This window comes from Suncus etruscus, chromosome X, assembly GCF_024139225.1.
Source record: "Suncus etruscus isolate mSunEtr1 chromosome X, mSunEtr1.pri.cur, whole genome shotgun sequence".
NCBI classification, from domain to species: domain Eukaryota; kingdom Metazoa; phylum Chordata; class Mammalia; order Eulipotyphla; family Soricidae; genus Suncus; species Suncus etruscus.
The window spans coordinates 130,413,069-130,434,570 of NC_064868.1; the positions used below are offsets into that span (position 1 = coordinate 130,413,069).

The 21,502-nt window shown below is 39.1% G+C and overlaps 1 protein-coding gene and 1 non-coding gene across 2 annotated transcripts in view; both read right to left on the bottom strand.

The window, feature by feature from the left end:
* Window positions 1–2,462: 2,462 nt before the first annotated feature.
* Window positions 2,463–2,569, bottom strand: LOC126000208 (U6 spliceosomal RNA). Its single transcript, XR_007492567.1, has one exon. It is a non-coding gene; the product is annotated as a U6 spliceosomal RNA (small nuclear RNA).
* A 10,055-nt stretch (window positions 2,570–12,624) lies between these two features.
* The window catches only part of ATG4A (autophagy related 4A cysteine peptidase), a 73,108-nt gene continuing 64,230 nt past the window's right edge, over window positions 12,625–21,502 (bottom strand). The window contains exons 12-13 of the mRNA XM_049767600.1: window positions 13,681–13,789; window positions 12,625–13,152 (exon numbers count right to left, since the gene is read on the bottom strand). Of these exons, the coding sequence (XP_049623557.1) occupies window positions 13,082–13,152; window positions 13,681–13,789 (180 nt within the window). The 3' untranslated portion in view covers window positions 12,625–13,081. The remainder of the gene's footprint in view (window positions 13,153–13,680; window positions 13,790–21,502) is intronic.

Sequence of the window (21,502 nt, forward strand, 5' to 3'; positions counted from 1 at the left end):
CAGCTTTCCCTTCTGTGTTGACATTAGTCTCAATTTAGACCCTACCTCCTGCATACATGACTGGTTGGTAGTATAAAGACTTCACATTCCTTAAAGAATTTGTGCAGAGGACTTGTGGCAAAGCCACACCTTTTCAATGCCTGAACTGGCTGCCATTGTATTCCCTAAGAGACTCACTTAGAGAAGCCCCAGATAGATTTTTCAAGAATCTAATTCTGAACAGATATCGGAGAGTTGTGAATCTATCCTCCACCCCAACTGTAAGGAGACATTTATTTTGCTTCACAACACTATCCTGAAGGATTAACTCCCACCCAGTCTGCCCCTGCTGCAGTGTAGATAAGCATGTCTCAGGCATTGACTCTGGGAGGCAAAAAGGGCAATGGGATGAAGGCTTAAACTCTAGGCAAACATGATTTCCACATTTTTAAAGGGCTCACAGTGTCTCAGCCGAGCTCCTGGATTCCCAGGCACATCTGGTCTCCTGAGCCTAAAATGTAAAGAGTTTTGTCTCAATGTGTTTTTCTGAAGCAAGGTAGATTTCCAGCAGATCCATGACTCTCCTAGACAATGACTCTGTGTTCGAGGAGACACTTGGATTGATTTGTATTTTCCTATTCACAAAAGCCCCTTTGTAGTTTTTGGCCTTTGGTGATCTGACACTAATTATGGTGCCTATCATGTGTCTTAGAGCCAAGAAAAAGGACTTTATTTGGCTTTGTGGTTTGACCTACCTGCCTTCTAGGCTCAGTAATATGGGTAAATTGGGCTTTGTTCAACTGGACAGGAAAATTTCCTGTATGCCTACCATCATTATTCCGTTTTCATGCTATTTTGAGGGCTGCTCCTACTATCTTATCTGTCAATAGTGATAGAAATGATGCATTTCACAATCATTGCATGTTACAGTATTTCTTGCCAGGAGCCTGGCAGGACCCTAGATCCTTCTTAGTCATCAGTCAGTCACCTTTTACCCAATGTGTAATTTTTAATGAGTTCATATGTCTCTGACTGTGTTGCATCTGGAAAGATTTTGTCTTTAAAGGATATCTGCTGAATGTCACTCCTAGGCAAATAAACTAGAAACCCCAAAACACCATGTAGAATAGCCCTCTGCATTCCTATGTACTTCACAGCACTTTTTACAACAGCCAGCATCTGGAAACAAACTATGTGCTCAAGAACAGATGCGTGTCTAAAGAAACTGTGTACGTCTACACAATAGAATGCTACACACCTATTAGGAAAAATGAAGTCATAAAGTGTGTTTATATATGGATGGATATGGAGATTATTATGCTGAATGAGATGAATCAGAGGAAGAGGGATAGACATAGAATACTCTCAGTCATTTGTGCAATATAAGAAAAATAAAAGATTGTATGACACTAATATCTAGAGATAATATAGATTAGGGCCAGTAGGACCCATCATTGGTATGAAGCTTTTCACAAAAGGCAATGAGTGCAATTAGGGTAGAGATGGGCCTACTATGATAAGACACAACTGAATGCTCTGGATATGAACTGGGTGTTGAGAGGGGATAAAGTGATATGCATGGTACCTATTTATTAACAATAGTGCAAACCACGTTGTCAAAAAGGAAAGAGAGAGAGAAGTAAAGTGTCCATCCAGAGGTAGGTGGGGGTGGGGGTGGTGGGAAGGAAACTGGGGACATTGGTGGCAGGTAAAGTGCACTGGTGAAGGTTGGTGTACATTCTCTGACAGAAACTCAACCATGAGCAATTTGGTAACCATGGTGCTGAAATAAAGTAATTATAAATTTCAAAAAGTCGTCTGCTGAAAAATGAGCTATAGAGTTTATAGTTATTGTATAGTGGGTAGGAAATCTTCCTTGCATACAACCAAACCAGGTTTGATCTGCATCCAATATGGTTGCTCCAAGCCCAGCAGGAGTAATTATTGAGTGCAGAGCAAGAAATAACTATGAGCACTACTGAGTTTGGGAAAAACAGGTCTGGAACAGGGTTGCTGCAGGAAATAAACCAGGCCAAACTTCTGAGAAAAGAAAAGGGTCCAGGAGCTTTCAACCTTGTGATTGTTCTGCCCGCAAAAACCAACCACCTTTATTAAATAGCTTACTCCAAAATTGGGCAGGGGCATGGTACAGAGTATAGGCAAAAGACGTATCTATTTACTTGTAGGTGTGCTTTTTACATGTAAAGAGGGGGCAGATAAGGGAATGGCAAGAATCTAGGGAGGGATTTTGTTTCAGATAAAACAAGGTGTATTCCAACAGCTGATTGTAGCTCATAGGGGAAAAAAATCAAACAAAAAAAGTAAGAAAAATGAGCTATATCTTCTCCTGACCATGTAATTATCTGATATCACCAGGGTAGAAATGTGAAATATTTGGGATTTCTGGCATCCCATGTTCCACTGGAGAGGCTGGCTTTAAACCTTGAGAGGCTTTAAAGGTAAGGTTACTGTACTTTTTTATTTTTAATATGGAATGCTTCACGAATTTGCGTGTCATCCTTGTGCAGGGGCCATGCTAATCTTCTCTGTATAGTTTCAATTTTAGTATAAGTGCTGCCGAAGTGAGCATGGTTACTCTACTTTTGACTCTTGGGCCTCACAGATTCCTCAAAAAATGAGTAAGGAGAATATTAGACGTCAGTTACAAAACAACATATATACTACACAAAAAATCCTACCAGATCTGTGTCCACTCGTGGGCAACGCAGTTTTCCCCCAGCAAATCAGACTACTTTTCCTTCAATACTCATCCATTACAGGACCAGAGAGATAATGAAAATGAATGAAGTCCAGGTACAGCATATGGAGGCAGTGGTCCCTGCATGGTCCCTGAGACATTATGAGATATAGCTGATGTGGCTACTGATCACCACCAATATTGCCTTGATAGCTCTTGAGCACATCTCTCTGCAAGCAGTGAAATGTTGGGCCTGCATATCTGGGTCAAGTATCATCAGTAGTGACCTACCTGAGCATTATTTGTGGGTACCCCTCAATATAAAAACCCTTATATATTACCTGTGCTAAACACACAATGCACACATCCTGCTTTCCCTTAATCCCCTAAACACAAAGAGCATACACCCTATTTTCTGCTAACGTGATTGGCCGAGGCACATTATATGTATCCCACTCTCACCTAAAAGAATTCGAGTTATCTCCCCAAAGTTGCTCATGGATGGTTTGATTCTGTAACTTCTCATCTCATCCCACACTAGGCTGCAGCACAGAGACAACACAGAGACAAAAATAGTGAGTTGGAAAACAGGTTTTCTGGGGACTGGAAACATAAAACGTAGGGAGTGAAGCAAGCCCGTCTGTTAGTGGACCAAGAATGATGACACAGTCTCCTCCTGGATCATTTCCATAGTTGTCTTCTTGTACATGACTAAACATGCCATGCTCTCTACCAGAAGACTGGTGTACTGGTAGTACTCCTGCTCCTGGGCTGCTTTGCACTACTCAGGTGTGTTTACCAGCATCTCTTACACCAGACTGAACATAATTTGATTTGATTCTACATTTTTGTTGATTTGATTCGACCAAATATTTATTGATTTGATTCTGCACTTTTCAAAGAGAACTGGAGATTGTATTTCCTGGAAGCAACTCCAGTCCTGCCTTAAAATTGTCTTTGAAATTAATCCTTGGTTCCCCAATGAGGGCACCTTGGAGACCAAATTTGAAAAATGGTTAAGGACAATGTTTACAAGGTACACAAGAAGGGGATTAAGATTCCTTCACAATTTTAGGTAACTTTGGATATTGTTAATTCCATTATCCAATATTTGGACTCTACTGCTAGAGAAGAGGATACTAGATATGAGCTAAGAGCACTAAGTTGAATAATAAAAACTAAGTGGATTCAAAACAAAACAGATAAGGCTCCTTAAACTGAGAATATTACCCCCTCAGAGCCTCCTTTACTGACACCCCTAAAAGGAGAGATTTTTCTGTGCACATAGCCCAAGAGGGGAAGGTGCCTTCCCAGAGCCAAAACTTACCATTCACTATAGGTGTCAAACTAGAGAACATAATCTCTTAAACTATAACATAACCTCCAGTACATCAGGTAAGGAAAATGTATAATGAGCCAGTTACCACTTCTTCAGCCTCAGAGTCTAAAAATGACTCAGTAGAAATGCTCGTCCAGGGCCGGAGAGATAGCACAGTGGTAGGGTGTTTGCCTTGCAAGTGTCCGACCCAGGATCAACAGTGATTCGAATCCCAGCATCCCATATGGTCCCCCATGTGTGCCAGGAGCAATTTCTGAGCAGAGAGTCAGGAGTAACCCCCTCAGTGCCAGGTGTGGCCCAAAAAACAAAAAACAAAAAACAAAAAGAAAGAAAGAAAGACATCTCCCCCATAGAGACTATCATAGATATATAGTAGTTAAAAACCCTTATTGGTCTGTAAATGGTCTATGTCATCTAAGCTTCATGATCTTTGTATCTTCTTCCCCATCAATCTGGAGGAAAATAAGTCTTCATCTTATGAAGGCATGAAAATGAATTGTCTCGGTCACTTTCAAACACCTGTGCTTCCTACATCTCTGTACTGCAATGAATAACTTATAGGCTGGAGTGAAAGTACACATTGGACCCCCAGGATTTTCATGTGGTTGCTAAAACCTGACTAAGCCCTTCTCAACATATACAAGGGAAAATGTGGTTTTGTGACGAGGTCAAGAACAAACTCCACACCTTTGGTTGTTCTAGGAGAACATTTTCAGGGGTTCAATTAATTTATGAGATGTTAATAGGTGAAGGAAAGTGAGAGGATACAAAGAAAGCAAACTGTCTCACCTTGTGCTGTTTTAGCTCATGTCTGTGAGACAGCATTGTGGGCTTGGGAAAAGATTGATGCAGATGCTGAATTTAAAGGAAGTTAGTTATACAAGAACATTTCAGGGAGTATCTAAGTCATATTCAGAATTTGCTGGGAAACTGCTAGGTGCAATTAATAACTGGCTAAGTCTAGAGACTCAATAATTGAGTCTATTTTCTATTGAAATAATTGGGTTGTGAGAATGCTAATAAGGATCGTCAGACTGTTTTGTGACCCATCAGAGAAAAGGAGGACATTATGGTATACTTAAAGGCATATAGGAATATTGGTTTGATTAAACATCAGATGCATGTGAATGCTTTTGAGGCCTATGCAGTGCAGAGGCAAGCTCAGGGTAAATATTTCAACTGTGGTAAATTAGGTGACACCCATAGGGAATGCAGAACCCTTCCCAGCTTTCTCCTTTCTAGAGTAGCACCTATACCATTTACAAAGTGCTTCAGGGGAAACCATTGGGCAAAAGGTTGCTACTATGCCTCTTTAATAAAGTGGGCCATTTCCACAGGGGATTCGGGACCCCTCCTGGCCCTGCCACCTGATCGTTCTCTGTGATACAGTGGGAGGGCCATTTAAAAAGAGATTGCCCCATTAATACTATCTCAGGAAACTGGAGAAGGGGAAAGCCAAAGGCCCTGCAGAATCAGGGGACATTCCCAACCACTCCACCTCTCCAAGCTGGGCTTACAATTAATGGAGTCACTAGAACCCGGACACTAAAGACTGGTTGCTGGTTGTGACTGATTTACAAGATTGTTTTTATAACATTCCTACCCACTCAGATTTCCATTATGAGAAACTTATACAAATTGTCCATGCTTATCCTGTCTGTACTCCTTTACTGTGTAACCCCATGTGGCCAGAGCTAACCTGCAAGATCTTAAGACAAATAAATTATGGCAAATGTATATTACACATGCTATCTTTATCCAAAAACCTTTTCTTCATGTTGTCATTGACACTTATTATAACTTTATATAGGCTGTCCTTTGATTTCTGAAAGAGCTAAGACTTTTTTTTTTTTTGGTTTTTGGGCCACACCCTGTGACGCTCAGGGGTTACTCCTGGCTATGCGCTCAGAAGTTGCTCCTGGCTTCTTGGGGGACCATATGGGATGCCGGGGAATCAAACCGCAGTCCGTCCTAGGCTAGCGCAGGCAAGGCAAGCACCTTACCTCCAGCGCCACTGCCCGGCCCCAAGACTTTTTTTTTTAAATTTTTATTGTGGTCAAAGTGAATTACAAATCTTTCACAGTAATATTTAAGGCACATAGTGACAATAAATGAGGGGCATTCTCACCACCAGTGTTGTCCTCCCTACACCACTGCTCTTTTCTTACAATGTTTTTATGTCATGGGCATTCCCAATATCAATAAAACTGATAATGCCCCAACCTACACTATTCTGTAATGAATAGCAAAGGAAACATGACACTGGTATCCTTTACAATCCTCAGGGATAAGGCATCATTGGACATGCTAATAGAACCCTCAAAACACAATTATTAAGAAACACAATTATTTAGAAAACATAAAAGGGGGCATGTCTCCTCTTGATTTCTTATTCCTAACATTATTATCTTTATTTTTTTTAATTTCCCCCAAGGAGAGCCTCACATAGCTGCCGAATAGCATTTTCAGACGATACACAGGCTCAGAAACAGTTAATTGACCTATCATCTGGGTGAAAATTAACAAAGAATGAGTAGTGGTAACCTCCCACTTGAGAAAAAGATTATTCTTATATTTCTGGGCTTCAGGGGCTTTATTTCCAATATTGCACATAAGCAGTTGCCCTGTATATTTAGCAGCATGTCTGGTAGAATAAAAGACTTTGGAAAAATGAGTGTGAATGGGGTTCTGAATGGTAACATTCAGAGCCCAGTCCCAAGGTCAAGATATTCTGAATCAAGAAATCTGCAGCCCCAAGTTGTGTGCAACCTCTCCTGATGAGTACTACGCATGACACTAATATTCTAGTAGCATGCTAGTAGCATACCTGAAAGAAAGCACTAACCTCTTTAAACTTCAATGTCCTCCTTATGAGCAAAACTAATTCCAGTATTATCTCATAGGCTGTTGAAAAGATTAAATGAATCTCCTATGTCAAATTCTTAAAACATTTGGCACACATTAAGTCCCCATTTCACTCTAGCAATTAATAGTGGTAGTAATAAAATGAGCATTGTTGCAAATCATTTGCTTCATTGTCTACAATTGTGCGGATCTTTATCAGACACTTCTTGTTAAATACTGGCATCATGGACTGGAGAAATAGAGCATATGGGTAAGACACTTACCTTGAACACAGCTTACCTGGGTTTGATTCCAGCCATAGCATATGGTTCCCTGAGCCCTGCAACATGTGCCACTATGCTAAAAGTTATGACACATCTTACTGACTCTCTACCACTGCCCTCATACCCATGATGCCTGTCAGCCAGGCCCAGATTCCTAAGTACATCACCCACTTCTCTGTATGTAAGACAACCTCACAAGCCATTGCTGTGCTTACCCAAAATATCAGCATCCCACAGTGGCCCCTGGGTGGGCACAGACTCTTGATTGGATACAGTTTCCTCATGTAAGCCCCTTACATGTCCTTCTGTTGTAGAAACAGAATTTAGTGAGTTTTGGGCGGGCTTTACCAAAGACTAGAGAGCCTATTTCTACATGAATGACAGATAAATATGGGTGAAAGTGAAAAGGGAAGCTTGCATCCAGTGATTTCAGGGGTAAGAATATCTATGAGTCAATGCCTACTTCTGTTATGCCAGAAATAACAAAAGGAAGAGACATCCAACTGGGTTTCACTATGAGTGTTGTCCCTTCTCAGGGTCAGGTCATTCTCTAGTCAGGTACTAGAGACTGACATTTCATAATATTCACCATTCCACCTACCCTCTGAAGCCATTTGTCCACTGCCATTTCCCTCAAAAGATAAGAGAAAAATGTTTTCTTGTTGGGGATTTTGTGGCTGCCCCATTTCAGTGGGAATGGACAATGGTGAGGTGCATCCTAAGCAACAACTGAGAATAGGGCCCTGGCAAAATAAATGCCTAATATGCAAGCATGAGGAGATGTGTTTTATCTCTGGTTCCACCTTCATCACACTCACTGAACTGGTCTTTTTACTTCTTATGTCTGGAAACCATGTGCTGAAACACAGTTTACATTGTTTGACTCACAGCCAGGTATGTGTGTGTCCTAGGGAGCACAAGTAAAGATTTATGAGCACAACAACCATGTGTATGTGGACCCTGATCAAAAAAGGAAAGTTTGAATTTGTTAGTGAATCAATATGGGTATGGGATTTTGTTTTGGGGGAAGACTTTTGATTACTATTTTAATTTCCTCAGTAGTGATGGATCTCGTCAAATATGCTAGATCATGTTGGTTCAACTTTGGGAGGTTATAAGAATCCTGCGTTCATTCCATGTCTCATGTTTTGTGGCATACAGACTCAAGGTAGTCTCTTATTACCCTTTGAAATTCAGTTGTATGTGTAGTAATCTCCCCCTTTAATTTCTGATTCAGTTTATTAAGTTTCTCTCTCTTCCTTTTATTGTGTTTTGCTGGTGGTTTACAGACCTTGTAACCAACTCTTGGTTTCATTGATTTTTTTGGATTATTTTTTGATTTCCCATTCATTGATTTCTGCTCAACGCTTTATTTTCTTCCATCTTTCTATTTTTAATTTATTTTGCTGATCAATTTCCAATTTTATATGTTTTGCCATTATGTAGGCCCCTCTTTCCTTACTGATGAATTCTTGCAAAGCTATACATTTTCTTCTTAGTACCACTTTAGCTGTATCCCACAGATTCTGATAGTTGGTGTCTTTGTTCTCATTTTTGTTTCCAGGAATCCTTTGATTTCCTCTTTGTCCCTGACTCACTGGTTTGTGGGTATCCCCTCTCCCAACTTCTTGTTTATCCCACCTGAATGATCAGAACTGCCCACACCTGGATAGGGCAGGTAGAAGAGTCAGCCTGGGGGGGGGGGGATAAGGAGAGTTAGAGAGAAGGGAGAGTCAGCAGAGAGAATCAACAAGGAGACCCAGCAGAGAGAATCGGCAGAAAATCAACAAGGAGAATCAGCAAAGGGAAGTCAGTCAACAACGAAGCCTGAAGAGCAGCTGAAAGGGAGACAGGCCGAGAGAGCCAGAAGGAGCAGAGAAGTAGCTGCTAGGAAAAGACTTAGCAAAGAAGTCATGTGAGGAAATGTACATGGTAGTTAGGACCGTGAAATAAAGCTGGCTGGCTCCTGGAACTTGACTGCTTTGTGAATCTCTCTGCCATCACCCTATAACTTTCAGACTCGCCAGGCCATAGGGCCAGCAGGAACCAGGCCGAGCTCAGAAAGGACTCACCATCCCCCTCCCAAAAGTGAGCTATCTTTATATTAAAATAACACTGGGGGCCGAGGGGATAGCATGGAGGTAAGGTGTTTGCCTTTAATGCAGAATGTCATTGGTTCGAATCCTGGCATCCCATATGGTCCCCCGAGCCTGTCAGGCGCGATTTCTGAACATGGAGCCAGGAGGAACCCCTGAGTGTTGCCAGGTGTGACCCCAACCCCCCCCCCAAATAATAACACTGGTTGTTCAGTAGTGAGCTGTTCAATTTCCAGGTGCTAAATTTTTCCCTCTGTGATCTGCTTGTTACTCACGTCTAATTTCAGTGCATTATTATGCGCATTCCTATTGTCTTTCTTTTATGTATGTAAGTTTTATGAACTAGAATGTTGTCTATTTTGGAGAATGACCCATGTGCATTGGAGAAGAATGAGCACAGTTTCCTGGGGATGGAAAATCCTATCTATATCTACTAGGCAAATTCCTTCCATTGCCCCTATCAGTACTAGTATATTCTTGTTAGGTTTCAGCCAGTGTTGAACTATCCCACTATTATTTTGTTGTTATTAATGTCTTCTTTCAAGTTTGTCAGCAGTTGTTCCAAATATTTTTCTGGTCTCTCATTGGGTGTGTCTCTGCTTAGGAGTGTGAATGCTTCCTGTTGTACATATCTCTTGATTATTAAGAAATATCCATTTCTGCCCTTATATTTTTTAAATCTAAAGTCTGTGTCATGTGAATTAGTATGACCACTCCAGTTTTTTTAAGGGAATTTTTTGCTTGAATGATTGTCCTTCAACCTTTAAGTTTAAGCCTGTGTTTGTTCTGACAATTCAGTTGTGTTTTTTGTAGGCAGCAAAACATTAGATTCAGCTTTATGATCCATTTTGCCACTGTTTCTGTTACTGATGCATTTAATCCATTCTTGTTGAGAGATGATTGTCATGGAATCTAGTGTCATATTTTAGTAGGAGTTTGGTGTGTCTTGTGGTCTATCTAATCTTAAAGTAGATCTTTCAGTTCATCCATTAGGCCTGGTTTTGTATCTGCAAAATTTCTAAGCTGTTGTTTATCCAAAAGCTGTATATCCTTCCTTCAAACCTGAATGTAAGTCTGGGTGGGTGAAGTACTCTTGTAAAACATTCATTTTGTTGAGTTTTGTCACTATATCCCATCACTGCCTTCAGGCCTTGAGTGTTTCTTGGGACAAGTCTGCATTAAATCTTAGGGATGCTCCTTTTAATATAACTTCCCCTTTTTATTTTGATGCTTTCAGTATTCCATTCCTATCTATAGGATTTGTCATTGTGATAGGATGTATTTTGGGGTCCTTTTCTTTAGATCTCTTTTGGCTGGTATTCTTTGGGCATGTAAGATTTGGTTGCATGCAGTCTTTAGCTCTGGGAGTTTCTCTGCAATGATGTCCTTGATTGTTGATACTTCATGGAGGTTTTCTTACTGTGTCTCTGGGACTCCAATGATTGTTTCTGTTGTTTCTGCTGAGTTTATCAAAGACTTCTATTTTAATCTGTAAATACTCTTTGAGGGTTTTCCCATTGTCTGATAATTTGTTTTGAGGTTCTTTTCTCAACTCTTCTGTTGTATAGAGTTGTTATGCATCTCATCTTCCTGCTTACTGATTCTGACTTCAGCCGCTGTTACACTGTTGGATATTCTATGCAATGAGATTTTCATTTCACCAGGTGCAAATCAAATGCCCTAGTTTCTGCCCAACCACTCCAAGACCTGTTAAAATATTTTATATGCTTTTAAAACTTTATAAAAGTTATTCATACTTCTCTTTTCTGCAGTTAGCAGACCTAAAGCAAGCCTGTGTTGATGATCAAATGTGTTGTTTTGGAGAGCATGTTTTAACCATTTCTTTTGTCAGGTCCCCAAAATACTCTTAACTGTTATAACATGAGACAATACCTTCCAGGTAATATTGGGTCCTTAAGAGTATTGTATAAATGGGGTCAACACAGACAAAGAAAATGATTATCATCTGAGTTATTGTCACCTTAACCTCATATTTGAATAAAAAGCATAGTGTAAGCTTTATGCAGTCAAGTAAAAGGAATTCAATATGAAAATCAGTATCTTTTGACATTCTTTAATGAAAATTTTTCTAAAGTACATTTCACTACAATTCATGAGTCCCCTTGAGCTAGGGAGATACCTGTTATTGTGAATCAAGCTTTGTAACAAAATGCTGAGGCAAGAAAAATAATACAAAGTCAATTGGCAGAAAGAGGCCTCTAATAGGCAACACATCACCAGCCTGCTTAAAAAAAAACAATCGTTTTAGTGCTTTTATCCCTTTCACATATGAGAGTTCAAGAAAAGACTTATCATACTTCAGGGGCATCAGAATCTTTTACAGATAAATTTAAAAATAAACATTAAAATCACTAAAGTGAAATCTAAGATACATAGTCACATATTATATATGTATAAAATATGTCCTCTGGTAGGATAAAATAAGACATTAACAACACAGTGAGCTTTTATGAAAGGGAATAGCCTGGTGGGAGAGAGGCACACATCCCACTAAATATGATTTTTAATTTTATGATGTTTTTGTTTATGGCCACACCTGACTGCTCAGAAGTTACTTCTGGCTCTGCACTCAGGAATCACTCTTGGCGGGCTTGGAGGACCATATGGGATGCTGGGGGTTAAACCTGGGTTAGCTACATGCAAGACAAGCAACCTACCCTCTGTACTATTGCTCCATCCCTATACCTTTAAATTTTTAATCAAATCAAAATATTAGCTGCTGGATAAATTGAAAAAATGACATCAAAGGAATCAAATGCTTCAGTATCCCTAAATATTTCTAAAACTTGTTTTGGTGATAACTTTTGAATTTGAGTTGCCAGTCTTCCTCTGGACTCAATTGAAGATGGTAAATGCATTCAGATAAAAAAAACTCAAGAAAAGGAAAAACAAAAAACATCATTGGAGTTTGGGGTATCCATTCAGAAGAGTGGTTAGTAAAGCCAGTGTGAGAATATATGACTTAAAATTTAGTACATTTCTAATCATGAAATGATTTGGAATTTAATCTAATACATAACTGTGACTGCATTAAAACATATTTTTAATTGTGGCTGCCAATCAAGATAGAGTGTTATTCAAATACATTTTCAATTTCCCATCCCAAGGTCAACAGCTGTAGCCTTTGGGTCATCCATGCCCTCATTTATTTCTGTAATTGGTTTTAATGCCTTAGGCCCAGGCTCATTTGCATGAGTTGATTTAAAGATGGGGTAACATCAGACAAAAGATTAGTAATAATATGGAAGTGGCCCATCAAACAGTAATAGGCCTCAGAATTGAAAGACCAACTGATGCACATTTTTAACATAATTTGTGACAAAAATTTTGCTGTAAATTATAATTTAAAAGGTATTCAAATAATTTAACAAGATATAATCACTTTATTATTAGTGCAAAATAATCCACAACACTTCTTAGTATTTAGCCCAAAAGAGGTCACACTTGAAAGGGTGAAGAAGCACAAGAAAACCATCCTTCATCTGCTGGTGCTTGAAGCAAGGTGGGAGTTGCTGTCTGTCTTCCAGGTGACCAATGTCTTATTTTGGTAGTTGAAGATGCGATGTGGCCATGTCAGAACAAACTGAACAGCAAGAGTCGACTCCTGATTCTTCTGTTCCTAGCTTCTATGATTGTTCTAGTTCTTTCGAGGGAAGCACTGTTTTTGATGAATGATCATTGGCTCAGATGTGATTGTTATCAAGTTTGTTTGTTGTTGAAATATCAGGCACTTGTTGACTAGAAAAAGATTCATTTTGTAATGAGTTTATGTGCTTCTGATGCCAGATGGAAGACAGATATCTAGGTGGAGCTCACTATTCTATACACTCAGAATCTCAAAATCTTCTTCCAAGTCAAAGTCCTCTAATTGTTCAGTAGAATCAATAAATTCTATCAGAATACAGAAACACAGAGAAAAGGAAAATTTAACACATTGTTTATAGCAAATATAAAACTTATTTCTATGCATTTCTTAATAGTTTTGCTATAGAAAAGCTTGCGTTGGGGAGTCTTTAAGATAGGACCACTGCCAATATTAGAAATTGTCTCTAAGCATTGGATGAATTACATAGTCCTATTCATTGTGACAAGGCAGAGTCTCACTCAGAATTACATTAGAGGTAACTTTTGAATTCCCCTTGCTGTTATTAGGAAATAACCACATTGAAAAAAATTTAGTAATTTTGCTTTTGCATACAATTTGCAAGGAAAATGAGCACTAAGCAGTCTTTGAAATTGGTAAATTAAAAGTTCATCAGAAAACTACAATGGTCAGCACCAGTGTGTTTCTGTCGTCCAGCTAAACAGAAATGTTACAGCTATGGAAATCATGGTACATCATTGCTTCTGAATCATAAAACTATTGTATCTGTATCATAAAACTTTTGCTGGCCCAAGAGCTCCTGAACAATAGTTTACCTGCCCCAGTGGTTGTCACTTCTGGCTTGGCTGGAGGAACAAAGGGAGGCCAGTGTGCTGGATGTTTCTGAACTAATTCAAACATCCTTAAATTTTCCTTTAGAATTTCCTGAGGAGATAGAAATAGTTGTCAAAAGTGCAGAGTCACTATAGTTCTGTTGTAATGGAGATCTACGATCCTGAAACCTAAGAGAATAGCCCGTTTATAAAAGGGGAAAACAAAGGCCGAGCAATTATATCCATATTTCTTTCGCCCATCTAAAGATCCAGACATATTTTAATTTAATCGCAGTATATCAGAAGGAAAGAACTGGGGGGAAGATTTAATGAAAGGCCAATCAATACTCATTGCCCACATAATGGAAAGGTTCAAGACAGGTCCAATGGTATAAACAATTTTGCCGCATTCTGAAATGTGAGTGATTACATTTACAAAACTGGTCTCCATTTAAGTATAAATTAATTATCAAGTGCTTCAGATTTGGCTGGTGACATTATTGCTAAATATTTGTTCACTGTTAAAGAAGAATATTCACTCCTTACACTACCACCTTTCTTAACCCCTTTGTTTTATTTTTATTTAAAGTTTTGTTTTTTGGGGGGGTCACACCTGGTGATGCTCAGGGGTTACTCCTAGCTATGCACTCAGGAATCAATCCTGGCTTGGGGGACCTTATGGGACGCCAGGGGATCGAACTCCAGTTCGTCCTAGGTTAGCATGTGCAACGCAAATGCCCTACTACTTGTGCCACTGCTCTGGCCCCTTAACTCCTTTGTTTTAGACAGAACAGCAGGTCTCCTGGCACCCTTTTCGGAGTTCTTTAAACTTACAGTTTTATTTTGTTTACTCTTAAAATATATAATTTGATTCAGATAATATTAAGCCAAGCATCCTATATGATTTCTTTTCTTTTAATGAAATTACTTTATTTAAGCACTGTGGTTACAAAATTGTTCATGGTTGAGTTTTAGTCATAGAATATGCACCACCATTCACCAATATCCATTTCCCACTACCAATGACCCCAGTCCCATCACTGTCTTCAACCTGCCTCTGGGGCAGTCATTTTACTTCTCTCTCTCTCTCTCTCTCTCTCTCTCTCTCTCTCTCTCTCTCTCTCTCTCTCTCTCTCCTTTTTCATATTGTGGCTTCATCTGTTTTTATCTGTTGCCAATGAAGGGGTAATATGCATATCACTTTATCACCTTTCAGCACCCAGTTCTTGTCCAGAGTGGTCAGTTCCAACTATCATTGTTATAGTGGACTGCTCACTACGCTAACTACATTCACCAGTCTGTGGCAATCTTCTTACCATGAACTGGTCCTTCTGATCTCTGTTGCTTCTGGAGATTATCTCCACAGTATATTTTATTTTTCTTTTGTCCACAAATGAGTGAAATTATTATATGTCTTTCTGTCTCCCTCTGACTCACTTCACTCAGCATAACAATTTCTCTTCAAAAAAACTAGATATTTAGTTTCCATATGATCCAGCATTACCACTCCTAGGGATATAACCCTGGAAACCAAAATAATCACGCAACAAAGCCCTCTGCATGCCTATGTTTGTCACAGGACTATTTACAAAAGCCAGAAACCAGAAATAACCCAAGTGCTTGAGAAAGAAACAATGGTACATCTATACAATAGAATATTACACAGCTGTTAGGTAAATGAAGTCATTAAATTTGCTTAAACCTATGATTTTCAAATATATGTTCACAGATACATTTCAGCAAGCAAAAATTTCTATCCTGTTTTGAAAAAATGCTCCTTAAAAATTACACTTCAGTGAAAAAGAAAAGCAACTTGGGCAAAAGGGGAAAGGTGCTTGACTTGCAAGCAATGAACACTGGATTGATTCCTGGGATCTCATATGATTTTCCTCCCACCCAAAAACTACCAGACATCACACTGAATAGAGAGCTCGGAGTAAGCTCTGGGAACAGCTAGAAGTGGCTACAAATCCCTCCAGATTGCATTTTAGGCAATATGATTATAGTCATAATAATTTTCATATAAATATTTCATATAAATATTTTCTTACTGTTCTGAGAAGTCTCCATGCTTTTTTCCATTGAGGTTGAACTACAAAACATACCCTCTAACTGTGAATAAGGGTTACTTGTTGATTCCAGTCTATTTAATTTGCATTTCCCTTATAATCAGTGGTGAATACTTTTCCATATGCCTAACAGCCATCCATATTCTAGATAACTGTTTATTTCCTCCATATTCTTTAGACTGGGTTATTGGTTTCTTTGTGTTTCTGTTGAGTTTTGTGACAGATATTAGTGTTTATCTGATATAATGTGAAAATATTTTCTCACATTCAGTAAAGAGTTTTTTTAAACCTGAGATTATTTTGCATGGGTGATTCTTTTAGTTTGATGTATTTCCATTTCTTTATTTGCATTTTTGTTTTCTTTGACAAAGGAGTCAAATAATTGAAGATACCACAGAAGTCCATATTCTGGAAAGATTTACCTATATTTTACTCAATATATGTTATGAATTCTGGTTTCACTTTGAGGTCTTTATTTTGAATTAATTTTTGTGTATGGTATGACATGTTGGTCCAGTTTCTTTATTTGCATGTAGATACTGTGTTTTTCCAACACCATTTGCTAAAGAGTATTTTGTTATTCCACTTCATACTCCCAGCCATATTTATTAAAGACTAACTATTGATAAACCTGAGGGTTTATCACTGGGATCTCTATACTATTGTTAATATGATGATAGTCAGTCTTTATTCCAGTATTATACAGTTTTGAACACTAGAACTTTGTAGTATAACAAGTTCAGCGAATATGATACATCTCACCTTCCTTTTTTTTTTTTGGATTTTTGGGCCACACTTGGTGACACTCAGAGGTTACTCCTGGTTATGCACTCAGAAATTGCTCCTGACTTGGGGAACTATATGGGGCACCAGGGGATCGAACTGAGGTTCATCCTGGGTCAGCGACGTACAAGGCAAACACCCAACTGCTGTGCCATTGCTCCAGTCCTTCACCTTCCTTTTTCTTAGACCTGTTTTGGTGATTGCAAGATTTTGTTGTTGATGTTGTTAAATGAAGGTTATACCTGGTGGTGTTCCTATATTCCTGACTCAGCTGTCATTATTGATGGTGCTCAGGGGGACCATTTTCAATGCTGGGGACTGAACTGGAGTTGGCCTCAACCTTATTAAGCCTTCAAACCACCTAATTTGTTTTAGATATATAAATCCTGAACTGTGAGGTTGTGCAACACCTCAATATTGTAGTGTTAGCTCAGTAGTATCATAGAAACTTTTATGAGAAAGTTGCAAAATAACCTACCAAGCTCAATTAACACCAACCACTGATCAGTATATCTATAGTCACTGACTTTAGCAACACCATGGAGAGACATAACAATCATTTCAAATCGACCTGTGTAAATATAAGCTTTGGTACTTCCATTTGGCTTGTAACAAGAAATATAAATTGGTTTATACATGCATGAAAGTAGGCTATAGTAATGGGTGGGAGTTTAGGGACACTGGTGAAAGGAAGCTCACATTGATGGCACGATTGATATCTAGACATTTAATGTACAAATGACTATATTATGAACAATTGAGTAAATCATGGTGGCATGATAAGAATTAGAAAAAAAACGTTATTCATGATTAGGTTTCAGTTGTACAATGTTCAAGGACCTATCCATTCACCAGTGTCCACTTCTATCCACTAATGTCCCCAGTTTCCCTCCTGTCTCAGTACTGCATCCTGAGCCTACCTCTATGACATATACACCTTTTTTTTCTTTTTCCTTTTATGTACTATGGTTTGCAAAGGTATCATGCATTTCACTTTATCTCCTTCCAGTACCCAGTTCTTGTCAAGATTCCTTTCCTTCAGTTTACTTTGGGGTTTATTTGTTGTTCTTTATCTAGTTGTTCAAACTGTGACTTGGTTGCTTACTTGAGCATTTTCTATTTTCCTGGTGTAAGCTGATATTACTGTAAACTTACCCATTTTCTGTGTCTCCTAGGATCTGTAGTTTGTATTATTATTATTTACATTCATTTTTATGACTATCCTATTTTCCAGCGTATAAGATGACTTTTAAAACAAAAAAAAAGTCAACCAAAAATCGTGGGTTGTCTTATATGCCGAGTATATCCTGAAAAATGTTTCAATATGTTGCTAAACAAAAATTATCTGAATATTGCCACAAAACAAATTTTCCAACTCAATCCTGCACCAATCACTGCCACGCTGCTCGGACCACCTCTCTAACTCAGCCAATCCAAGAAGGCTTTTAATACATGCAAATTAGACAATGTTCTGGACCCGAATCTACACTGTCAAAAGCCTGCTCAGATGAGCCAGAGTCAGAGAGGAAGTCTATTACAGTATAACCTTTGAACTTTTGCTTGTTGTGATTGGCTCACTGTGGTACATACAGTTGCAGCACAGGAACGTTCTGTCTGATACAGCGAATATAGGCCTAAACCTATGTTTTAACTGCAAAATTAGGGGGTCGTCTTATACGCCCAGTCGTCTTATACGCCGGCAAATACGGTATATATTTCTTCTTTGATTTCATTTTACCCCATGGTGGTTTAATAATGTTTTGCTCTTTCTTCAAATGTTAAATTTTATAATAATTGTTTTCTAAGTTTATGGTCTTGTGATATGAGAAGTTAACTTTGTATTTTTTCTTTTGTTTTTATTTTTATTTTTGGGTCACACCTGGTAACGCTCAGGGGTTAGTCCTGGCTATGTACTCAGAAATTGCTCCTGGCTCATATAAGATGCTGGGGATCGAATCTAGGTCTGTCCTGGGTCAGCCACATGCAAGGCAAACATTCTACTGAGGTGCTATCACTCTGGCCTGTATTTTTCTATTTTAGTGATTTTTATGGATACTCATATTGTGCCTTAGAATGTGGTATAGCCTGAAAAGTGTTTAATGCGCACTGGAGAAGAATGAGTATCTGGCTCTTTGGGGTGAAGGCTACATATCAATTAATCCTAGTTCTTTCAATTTATAATTTAGGTTTCTTGCATCCTTATTAGTGTTCTGTCAATAACGAAAGTGGGGTGTTAAAGTCTCCCACTATATCATAGAAGAAGAGCCTCCCCATTGTTCCCTGAGGGTTCTTCTTCTTTAGAGATGAGAGTCCTGCCCACAAAGGGTGGAACAAGAGGAGCACAGCCATGAAGCAAAGCACACATATTCTATCCTATAAATACCACAATAACTTGTAGAAAAATCCACAGTATAAGCATAATAATGGGGAAACAATGCAGGCCAACATCAGGCAGAGAGAATGAACATGGCAGCTCTGATGATCTGAAAACTGCCAACCACCTAGTTAAGTCTCTCAGATAGGGAGTTTAGAGAAGAAATATGGAGGATGTTCATAGAACTCAAAGAAAGCATAGATCAGCTGGCGAGATAGCATGGAGGTAAGGCATTTGCCTTCCTTGCAGAAGGACAGGGGCAATTTCTGAGCGTAGAGCACGAGTAACCCCTGATTGCTGCCGGGTGTGACCCAAAAACCAAAAAAAAAATAAATAAAAAAGAAAGCATAGATCAAATTCATTTGGAACAACAAACACCCACGAATAGCTAAAGCAATCCTTGGGAAAAGGAATATGGGAGGCATCACTTTCCCCAATTTTAAATTATATTACAAAGCAATAGTTATTAAAAACAGCACAATATTGGAATAAAGACAGACTCAGATCAGTGGAGTAGACTTGAGTATTCAGAGAATGTTCCCCAGACATACAATCAATTAATTTTTGATAAAAGGGAAAGGAGTGCAAAATGGAGCAAGGAAAGCCTCTTCAACAAGTGGTGTTGGCACAACTGGTTAGCTACTTTCAAGAAAGCAAACTCAGACCCCCATCTAACACCATGCACAAAGATAAAATCCAAATGGATTTGGAAGTGTTTCTGTTTGTTCAATTCAAGGAAGAAACTGCACTCTCCAATCAAGTGAAAGCAGAGAGTAACAGATGGGAATATATTAAGCTGAGAAGCTTCTGCACCTCAAAGAAAATAGCGCCCAGGATACAAGAGCCACCCACTGAGTGGGAGAAACTATTCACCCAATACCCATCAGATAAGGGGCTAATCTCCAAAATATACAAGGCACTGACAGAAATTTACAAGAAAAAAACATCTAATCCCATCAAAAATGGGGAGAAGAAATGGACAGACACTTTAACAAAGAAGAAATACAAATGGCCAAAAGACACATGAAAAAATGCTCCACATCACTAATCATCAGGGAGATGGAAATCAAAACAACTATGAGGTACCACCTCACACCACAGAGAATGGCACACATCACAAAGAATGAGAATAAACAGTGTTGGCGGGGATGTGGAGAGAAAGGAACTCTTATCCACTGCTGGTGGGAATGCCGTCTAGTTCAACTTTTATGGAAAGCGATATGGAGATTCCTCCAAAAATGAAAATCGAGCTCCCATACGACCCAGCTATACCATTCCTAGGAATATACCCTAGGAACACAAAAACACAATACAAAAATCCCTTCCTTACACCTATATTCATTGCAGCACTATCTACCATAGCAAGACTCTGGAAACAACCAAGATGCCCTTCAACAGACGAATGGCTAAAGAAACTGTGGTACATATACACAATGGAATATTATGCAGCTGTCAGGAGAGATAAAGTCATGAAATTTTCCTATACATGGATGTACACGGAATCTATTATGCTGAGCGAAATAAGTCAGGGAGAGAGAGAAAAACGCAGAATGGTCTCACTCATCTATGAGTTTTAAGAAAAATGAAAGACATTCTTGCAATAATAATTTTCAGACACAAAAGAGAAAAGAGCTGGAAGTTCCAGCTCACCTCAGGAAGCTCACCACAAAGAGTGATGAGTTTAGTTCGAGAAATAACTACATTTTGAAGTGTCCTAATAATGAGAATGTATGAGGGAACTGGAAAGCCTGTCTGGAGTACAGGCGGGGGTCGGGTGGGGAGGAGGGAGATTTGGGACATTGGTGATGGGAACGTTGCACTGGTGATGGGTGGTGTTCTTTACATGACTGAAACCCAAACACAATCATGTATGTAATCAAGGTGTTTAAATAAAGTAAACTAAAATAAAAAGAAAAAAAGTTTTGGCTCATCTATTCACTGTTCAAGTATTTGTATGAGATAATTGTATATCAAGATAAATGCTTTCTATCATCATCAGCTACTTAAAAATCTATAATGTAAATAAGGATCGTCCCAGATTTTCCTGACATCTTTTGGGGAAGCAGAATGCCTTCATTTCTGTTGTTCCTGTTTCTCTGTGCTTGAGCTCAACATGAAGGAGGTCTCTGGGTGGCAGCGTGTTGGTGGCAGGGTGTGTGGTTAGAAATTACCCAAGTTGGAAGAAACTTTTGGGATCATTTCTTGGATACTCAGCTTGCAGCTGTATTTGTTTGCAGCCCACAAAGCCCTAGAGATCAGTGGCTATGTATATGTTCGAATTCAAGTGACACAATCAACCTGCAGGCAGAGATTTTCCAGTGTTTCTGCTCGAGAGTTCCTTTTCTTGTTGTGGAATAGCTGGTTGGAGAAGGTTTTTGCAGCGTTTGGGTCACAGAACGCGAGACTGGTGGCCTTCCCAGTCCTCTTTTCAGGCCAGCATGTTGGAGATCTGGCATGTCTGTAAAAGGGCAATCTCTCTGAATGCTTGGGAGTAGCAGAAAGGCTCGCTCCAGACTGTGGTGGAACTGGTTTTCCTGCTTAGGGCTCCCCTCTCTGTTCTGGAGATCAAGGCTGGTGAATGGTTGCACAGCTCAGTAGG